Here is a 9,116-nt window from a genome sequence, read left to right as displayed (position 1 = left end):
CTGTTGAGATCGTCCACATTGCTCTGAATGAAAGAACATGCCTGACACCTGGTGGCCACTAGTGTGTAAAGATGATTACAAAAACAGTCTTCGATGATTCAAAAGACCTGTGTATATTTAATGTTGATCATATGTTGATGTATTAAAGCCCAACCATTGTCTATCCAGCTAATTAAGGTGATACACTTAAGAAAATAATGAAACCAGATTGAAAACAATCACTTCTGGAGCTTTTGATCTTATCTCATTTTCCTTCTCACTAAAAGAATCATGGTGGGCTGATAATGAAAGTTCAATTTAACTTAATTTAGATTTATAAATGATTAGCAATTGAAAGACTGACAACATAATTTGATTGCTTCTGTATCAATTGCATATTCCACCCCAAGACCCAAATTTGTATGAATTTTGAAAAGCCCCACACCTCTTCAATCTCCATTAAAGTAGTGGCAGACTATAAATGGCAGCTGAGCTTCATGGTATGTCCCCATGCCCATCCAGTACCACTAAACTTGAATAAAACACTGACACCAAGTTAATGTTAGCTGCCTGGTTATTCAAAAAGTGTAATGGATATCAAATACTTACATACTTTGTTTTTTAGATTACATGTCTAGTCTTCCCATTATAAACCCCAACCCACACATATTGTGCTATAATTTGGGTTAGAGTTCGACATAACAGCTGCATCATTTCAAAGAAATAATTATCCTGAAAGTACATTTTTTCCCTACTAAGCAGACCTTAAACCTTCACATTTTTTGTCTCATCTTCATTTACTCAAAACCAGTTACATAGACAGATATTACACATCAAAAGTATTAAACTAGCCCTAGTGGTTGCAGAGAACTATCCTTTTTAGTTTGGATATGCAATTGAGGAAAGGGCCTCAGGTGGGTTTATAAAAAGGTTAAAAAGGTCTTCTTGGAAACACTTTTGACATTAAGTGTCCGTTACTCTGTTCAGGGAAATGAAAACCAACACACATGTTATATTGAGAATGTTTTTATTCAAAGTTTACTCCCCTTAGTGCTTCCAATACACTTTACAACAGCATTATGCGAGCTGGGCAAGTGCAGTGGAGGGTGCTCGATGACGAAGAGTAGCACACTGCCATGCCTACAACAACACTAGGGTGGGTGTGTCTTACACAGTGAAATTAGAACTACAACTTTTTCCACCAGATTTTCCTTAGTTTTAAAACAAACAAAAAAAATTCAAAAATAAAAAAATCTGAAAAGGGATTTTACAGTAAGGGGCAAAACTCTAACAACTTCCTGTCCACAATTAGGGTGAGAGGGGGAACATTTAGGTAACAGGTTAAAGGTCATCTTCTTCATCTGGGAGCGCTGTTTGTGATGCAACCTGGACCGGAGGTGACAAGAGACAATGTCAGATTTCAAATGTCCATTGTTGCAGAGTTGTTGTTTTTTTAAAGACATTGCACATGTATGGTCATACTCACATGAAGCTCTTCCTCATACTTTGCAGCAAGGTTGGGGTCCATTTGGACTTCTGGGGGAGCAAGGGCAGGCATTGCCACAAACTCCAGGTTGGGGTCTCCGATTAACTTCCTTGCTAGCCACAGGAAGGGCTTCTCAAAGTTGTAGTTACTCTTGGCAGAAATGTCATAGTACTGGGACAGAGAAGTTTGAGAGTTGGAAATTAGAGACTGTTTTCTATAATCCACACATGACATGTAGACACATTTAGCATTATGTGAGCACTCTTACCTGCAGGTTCTTCTTGCGATGAAACACTATGGCCTTGGCTTTGACTTTCCTGTCTTTGATGTCCACCTTGTTGCCACAAAGGACAATGGGAATGTTCTCGCAGACACGGACCAGGTCACGATGCCAGTTGGGCACATTCTTATAGGTAACTCGAGAGGTGACGTCGAACATGATGATAGCGCACTGAGCTGTGAAGATAGAAGAGAGGTTTTCCCACTATTCAATGGCAGGGTTTTCAATTTAAATCAATAGTGTTCCTGCACATTGAGCAAGGTTTAATAACCATAACAGTCTATTCAGGATTGTGACAAGCACCTTGAATGTAGTATCCGTCTCGCAGGCCTCCAAACTTCTCCTGACCAGCCGTGTCCCACACATTGTACTTGATGGCTCCTCTGTTGGTGTGGAACATCAGTGGGTGCACCTCTACTCCCAGAGTAGCTATAATTACCAGCACAAAAAAATGATGGATGAGAGCAAGTAAGGTGAAAACTATGTTGAAAATTAATTCTTTTGAGGGAAGTTAAGGAAAATTAGTGTCTTGCTGGACAAATGAGTGGGATTAACTGAAAGTGGAATTGCCACTATTATAATAAAAAAAACAATCTTGTGCAATGTACAGCAATTGCACAAGATTGCCTTGATAGGTTAGATTTCCTTTGCTAAATAAAGTGTTGCATAATATGAATTATTAGAATATTAATTAGCTTTATTGGGTCAGACTATGCAGTTACAGTTAAGGAATTTTAGGAAAACATACATACATATCCATCTCATTACATCAGTTCATAAATGTCTGTGACAAATTGTGTTTAGATCTCTTGGATCTGCATTTCCCTTGTCATTGTGACCAACTATATTGGTGACACCATTTTTAAACTTCTTCAAACTTAGTTTGGTATTTCTGTACTGACATTTCTGGTTACTTAGAGGCCTGAACCTGGGCCCTGTCTGTCTTCAATGTGCTGTTGTCATTCACTTATTACCACAGAAGGACTCACCAACATATTTCTTCTCAAACTCTCCTGTAATGTGCCTCTTCACAAAGGTCGTTTTCCCCGTGCCTCCATCTCCCACCAAAACAAGCTGTCAAAAAACAGATACCGGTTAGATGAGATTGGTTTTATATACGGAATGTTAGCACTGCTAGCTAGCTGAACACCACATGTGTCGTTATCCGCGTCCTAACACACTCGTTACATAGATCACTCTTACCTTAAACACCGCCACCGGTGCGCACTGTGCCATAGAGTCCGCCATAGTTGCGATTTATCTGAAAAAACAAAACAAGGCGGGATGTTTAGCACGTTCTCAGTCCTCCTCCAGCTGCTGGTCACGTTGTAACAGTCGTTTAACCGTCGTCTTGTAACGGTGGGCTAGCAGTGTTAGCAATTAACGCTACCGTATTTTGTGTTACATTTGGGGGGGAATAGCAGAGGGACTTAAGACCACGGTTTTATGTAATCGATTATCCTTAATCAGTTTACTTTACAGCCAAACAGTTAACGCTAAACTCAAGTTTAGATTACCTACAGATGCCAAATTCTAGCACTTTCCATCTACGCTAACGTCTCGACGCGCTAACGTGCAAATGTTGTGTTCAATTTGCACCGTTAAAAGGACAAATAGGAAACGGCTTACTGTATTAGATTGATAAAAACGATTAACTTACAGGACCAGTTGTATAAACGCGGGGAAGTTGTTAACAAAGCTACCGTTACTGTTTTGAGTTAGAGTGCGCCATCCGCCGCGCGAGCGCACTTTTTCCTCGTTCGACTGGAACAATCGACCTGGATCACCAGCTAATGTGTTCCATGTTGCGATTGAGGGACAACTCAAACAAAAACGTACCAAGTCAAACTGACGTGTCACGTTTCATATACGTTTAGTTTAACAGCAGTAAATGCACTTAAATAGATACATTAATAACTGGTCTCAAGAACAAAGCAGTCAAATGACGGAAAGCTAACCTGTTAGCTAGCAACGCATGGAAGCCATTCTTTTCGCAGAGCTAACGGCTACGTTAGCACAAGAAAACCAACGGCCTAACGTAATCATTGATGCCTCACAGTGCTGCACTCAAAACGCCACAAACAGCTCCAACACTACCTCCAAGTTCTCCCATTGATTTAAAACACTTACCCGATCAACGAACTTTGATAAATGGGGTGGCCTGTTCCGAGGGGGAAATGTAGAGACTCAGCAAACCGGTGTCACTACTAAGAGAGGAAAGGGGTAAATGGCTGCGTTCGCGGGAGATTCAGCGTGGCGTATGAGTCAGTTTCCGCCCATATCATGTGATCACCGCAGCGATAAAAACCTATGGGAAACAAGCATTTTCCAGACCATGATTCAGCTAATCTTAACAAGAGAGTTATATCTATGCTCAGGTGTGACTATTATACTCTGTACAGAGATATTAAACTGTCCATACATATCTTACATTTTTACCAGTACATTTCAATTACATTCTTATTTTCGAGACAGATCAATTATTTATTTGGGCTATCAGAAAAGTAACAAATGCTCATCACAACTTCACAGAGTTAAATTTTCTAAAACATTGTTTCATCATATAAGATATTTACTGTGATATAAAAAAGCAGCAAATCCCCACATTATTGTTTGAATTGAATATTCAATTAATTGACGTCAGCAACAGCTTAAATAAATGGTAACAGACGAATTAAGGGTTTAAACATTATTTATTTGGGTATTTTTTACATAAATATACTCTTTCAAAAAAGTCTCTCTATCACATGAGGAAAAAAAGCTTTTAAAGTGCATCAGAAAATAGTCCATCATTGGCTGCATGCGTTACGTAGTACGATCAACATCATAGAGCACAATATCATCCATCTTTACAACAAAATAAATATGGTTTGTGCATTTTTATATTTTTTCTCAATTCTGACAACAGAATCAGAGGCTCCAAGGCTAGACTGCTTATTTGTAACTCACTGGAATATCTTTAAAACTACAAATAATCTAGGTAATACATAAGAGGACCATAAGATATATAGTTTTCATGAATGAAACATTTATGCAGGCAGTGTACATATCTATCTGTACAGGTAGTCTGCCTGTATGTTGGCTGCTATCTCAGCCTCCCATTGGTCTCCATTGTTGAGCAGCTTCTCTTTGTTGTACAGCAGCTCCTCATGGGTCTCAGTGGAGAACTCAAAGTTTGGACCCTGAGGGAGGGATTTGGGAACAAAATACATAGGTCTATAGACAGACAGATGATTGTAGTTTTATGGTTTGGTTATGGGTTGAGTGCTAAATGCCCCATTTGAGGATGGGAAATAAATAAATAATAATAAATGTGAAACTGAAACTAATCTTATTTGCCAAAAAGATCCACTAGCACGTTAATCGTTTTTTTTTTTCAAGTGACAGAAATACAGTTTTAATAAGCCGACAGCTTCATATAATCTCATTTTCAGTGTACAAGGTAAGCATATTATTACCTCAACAATGGCATCAACAGGACAGGCTTCCTGGCAGAAGCCACAGTAGATACATTTGGTCATATCAATGTCATAGCGTGTAGTTCTCCTGCTGCCATCAGCTCGAGTCTCAGCTTCAATGGTGATGGCCTGACTTTCACAAAGGGAGCAAAGAAACGAGACAAATGAGGCCCAGCTGGAACTACAGTCCTGCTTTGCCTCCTCTGATTGGAGTGTTTTTGTGGCTGCTGCTACAAACCTGGATGGGCTCACTGACACTGTGACATCTTACATCAGTTTTTGTGAGGACATATGTGTGCCGACTAAAACCTTCTGCATGTATAACAACAATAAAACCCGGTTCACTGCAAGACTCAGGCACCTTCGTCAGGCTAAAGAGGAGGTCTCCAGAGGTGGGGACAGGATTCTGTACAACCAAGCCAGAAACACACTGAACGAAGGAGATCAAGGTAGCTAAGAAGAGCTAAACTGAAAAGATGGGGAAAAGGTTTTCAGCCAACGACCTCTTGTCAGTTTGGAGAGGTCTGGAAGTACTCACAAACTACAGGAGAACCCCCCCCCCCCCACACACACACACACACACACACACACACCACCCCCACTCTCCTCACCCCACTGAGGACAATCGACTGGCTGACGACCTGAATATCTTCTGCAGGTTCGATAAGCCCCCTTCCAACCCGCCCAACTGCCCCATCATCAAACAACAACCCACACTCTCTGCCTCCTTCTCACCTCTCCCAAACCACCCCCCATTGCCACTGAGGATCCGCAAAGAAAATGTGAGTTGGCTGTTTCAAAGACAAAAGATCAGGAAGGCTCAGGACGCTCTCCTAGACGATGTGTCCCCCTCCTGCCTGAAAGTCTGTGCTGACCAACTGGCCACTATCTTCACGCAAAGTGAAGTCCCCTCCTGCTTCAAACACTCCATGATCATCCAGGTCCCCAAAAAATCCTCCATCACAGGATTAAACGACCACAAGCCCAACGCCCTGCTGTCTGTGGTAATGAAATCCTTTGAAAGACTGATATTGACCCATCTGAAGGACATTACAGGGCCCCTGCCGGACCCCCTGCAGTTTGCCTACCGTGCAAACAGGTCGGACTGCACCATGTGCTGCAACACCTTGACTATAAATCTGTGACTATATTGCTCAAAATAAAATCCATGTTTACATTAGAAAAAGTGCAAGGAAAAGACACTGGAAAGCAGAATAAACAGAATGCAAATATGCGTAAGGCTGTTTTTTGGTTGTTGTGTTTTTCCAGATTTTCACAAAGAGGTTAAACAATTTGTTTAAATCTAAACTTGCTGCCTCCAAGAATACCACATTTATAGAGTTTGCTGCTGCCTAAAATTACATTTCAGGACACTTTATAGTACATTTCATGGTCTTCTTACAGTGAGTAAAGACAAAAATGAAGAGAGAAAGGACCAAACAGCAACTGATGATAATAAATGGGCCCCTAAAAAATTCACTACAGTGGTACTACTAATATCCTAATAGCTGGAACTAAAAGTGTGTTAGCATTCACCTGAGCAGGGCAGACGGCCTCACACAGCTTACAGGCAATGCAGCGCTCCTCTCCATTAGGGTAGCGGCGGAGCGCATGCTCTCCTCTGAAGCGGGGTGACAGAGGGCCCTTCTCAAACGGGTAGTTGATGGTGGCCGGTTCACGGAACAGATAACTCATAGTCATCGCCAGACCTGCAGGTCGGTGTTCAAAGAATTATGACTCAGTTTATTATTTTCCTTATTGTCAATGAATTACATAATAGGACCATTAATACATTCTGACTTCCCGTCTTCAGCAAACAGCATCCAAGCTCATTTGTTCATATTGTTTCACTTCTAGAAAGGGAGAGAGTACGTTCCTTAAATAGTTGGGCACTGCCATTTTTGGCGAACGGTACTCAAACTGGAGGAAAAAGTGTATCTGTTGAGGATTTGTAAATCTTATGCGGACTTTTAGGACGTTTTTTCAAATTGTCCAGATATGCATTGTATTTGCTTGTAGGTAATGTCGGTATCAGCCTCTAATTATTATACATTTGGAACACTACTGAGCATTTACAGAAACAGAAATGTGGTGTGTGTGGAATTGACTCACGTTACAAAGGCTGTGTTTCTTGTGAAGGAGCAACATTTCACCTAATTTATGTGTATTTCTTTGTTTTGGCGCACGCCAAGCTTAGTTTTGACTACAAAGATGATATTTAGTAGGATACATCTTTTGTTGGTGCACCACAACAAAAATATAGAAAAACACTATAGGTCTTTGACGCTATGCACAGTATATAGACGTTCCACATATTAATCAAAGTATATGCAACCTCTGAAGAGTTCGGTCCAGAGAAGGGTTGTGGCAGCCCGGTCAGTGATGGACCTCAGATCTGTCTGCAGCTCCTGAGCATTTACATACTCTAGTCGGAGAACAAAAGGAGAGGGAAGTGTATGGTTAGATCATTTTAAACAACAGTCACATGTAGTCACTTCACTGAGAAGGGCCCATGTTTTGGAGCAGTGCTTACTGTAGGCCTCTCTCTGCACGCTGAGACTGAATGGGCGAATGGCACCAAGACCACATCCTGATGTGCCTTGAAATACAAACACATGTGATAGGATGATGCCTCATTTTGTGCATATAGTTATTATTGTTTAAATGACTCCTGCTCCAGTAGCAGCCTACCTGGCTTTGAATAACAGTGGAGGAGACGCAGACTCAGTGCAGTAGACATCTGAGCAGAGGAAACAGTGTTTACTGTGTGTACACTGTAATAGTTAAAACGCATAGGAGGAACTCAACATGTACAAAAGTAGTTACAGGGAACCTTTATTGATGCAACTCATGTGAAGAGCTCCACACCGAAAACCACGGGAGGGACTCGAGGGAGTGCGGGAGGAAGGCTGCCAGCTAACTACGCACACGCATCCTCTAATCGTGCGGCCCAAATCCTTGCTTTACGTCACCGGTGTGCTACATTCACGGCATGCCCGAAGAATGGGAAAAACGGGGACACGACCAGTTCTTAGGGTTTGGGGGCATTTAAGGATTATTCCAAGATCGTTACACCTGTTGTTAGTCAGCAGCCACCCGATATAGACGGGAAATAACATAAAATGGAAACGTTTTATTGTGTCGAATAGGCGTTTGAGGAAGTGAAGTGAAATATAAACAAACTGTAGGATTTATAGCCTATTCAATGAACTGACTTGACTGAATATGCTTGTATAACACTGGCAACGACAAAGTTGTTCCCGACATATTGCAATCGGTTTGCAGGCATGTGGACAATCTTTTTTTCGAAAATATCAATCCAGCAAACCGTGTATACAATAACATCAACTCCTCCTTAGAAATAAAATGTCAAAATGTAGCTTTAATCAGCCTGGCGTTAAACGACGACGCAGTTTTCTTAAACACGTTTATTTGGTTATTCACTTTAATGTGTTCATAAGGTAAAGTTACATGTTCGTAATACTAAACGGGACCCTGGATTTGATAAAATACTGTATAACCACGTCGCTCCCCATTTACATAATATGCTTAAATAAAAACATGATTAATTCGCAGAATACGACTAACTCAATCGATTTAACATGGATATATTAGCGAACTCTAAAATAATTATCGTTTACTCGACTTACCTCTGTCACAAGTATGCGATGACCAGCAGCAAACAGCAGTCCCTGAACTGCGCAATTTTGTTTATGTTGCATTCAGGTGATGCTCGTTTATTTTTTATTCTCCGTTCGGATATTACAATGTATGATATTCGCCACATCATCTAAATTGCATTCAAACACGTATAATTGCAATATTTCAAACAGCAAGAAAATGCAGCATAACATGGTTCTGAAAAGAGGATGCGCTTTAAATAACGTAATTATCGAAAACTATTACACATGTA

At 40.8% G+C, this 9,116-nt stretch overlaps 2 protein-coding genes across 6 annotated transcripts; both read right to left on the bottom strand.

Annotated features, from left to right (window-relative positions):
* Positions 1–989: 989 nt before the first annotated feature.
* ran (RAN, member RAS oncogene family) lies at positions 990–4,018 on the bottom strand. Of its 4 annotated transcripts, none has more exons than XM_068583531.1 (7): positions 3,876–4,018; positions 2,949–3,006; positions 2,735–2,819; positions 2,049–2,174; positions 1,734–1,921; positions 1,466–1,636; positions 990–1,365 (listed from the first exon to the last, which is right to left on the bottom strand). In XM_068583531.1, exons 2-7 carry the CDS (start codon positions 2,991–2,993, stop codon positions 1,321–1,323), a joined length of 660 nt encoding a protein of 219 aa, XP_068439632.1. In that variant the 5' UTR covers positions 2,994–3,006; positions 3,876–4,018; the 3' UTR covers positions 990–1,320. The 4 variants fall into 4 exon arrangements, with proteins under 4 accessions (XP_068439632.1, XP_068439639.1, XP_068439648.1 ...); XM_068583538.1 differs by lacking the exon at positions 3,876–4,018 and adding an exon at positions 3,406–3,505; XM_068583547.1 differs by lacking the exon at positions 3,876–4,018 and adding an exon at positions 3,375–3,393.
* A 401-nt stretch (positions 4,019–4,419) lies between these two features.
* On the bottom strand, positions 4,420–8,932 carry ndufs8b (NADH:ubiquinone oxidoreductase core subunit S8b). Of its 2 annotated transcripts, none has more exons than XM_068586422.1 (7): positions 8,854–8,932; positions 7,895–7,943; positions 7,737–7,802; positions 7,539–7,628; positions 6,740–6,912; positions 5,204–5,332; positions 4,420–4,927 (listed from the first exon to the last, which is right to left on the bottom strand). In XM_068586422.1, exons 1-7 carry the CDS (start codon positions 8,923–8,925, stop codon positions 4,796–4,798), a joined length of 711 nt encoding a protein of 236 aa, XP_068442523.1. In that variant the 5' UTR covers positions 8,926–8,932; the 3' UTR covers positions 4,420–4,795. The 2 variants fall into 2 exon arrangements, with proteins under 2 accessions (XP_068442523.1, XP_068442533.1); XM_068586432.1 differs by lacking the exon at positions 8,854–8,932 and adding an exon at positions 8,037–8,270.
* Between the last annotated feature and the right edge of the window lie 184 nt (positions 8,933–9,116).

The sequence above is a fragment of the Clinocottus analis genome, unplaced genomic scaffold (assembly GCF_023055335.1).
Source record: "Clinocottus analis isolate CAN_PGR_092001 unplaced genomic scaffold, fCliAna1.0.p SCAF_10, whole genome shotgun sequence".
Classification (NCBI taxonomy): Eukaryota; Metazoa; Chordata; class Actinopteri; order Perciformes; family Cottidae; genus Clinocottus; species Clinocottus analis.
The sequence above is the reverse complement of the archived record's forward strand: the minus strand, read 5'-3'. Positions and strand labels throughout refer to the sequence as shown.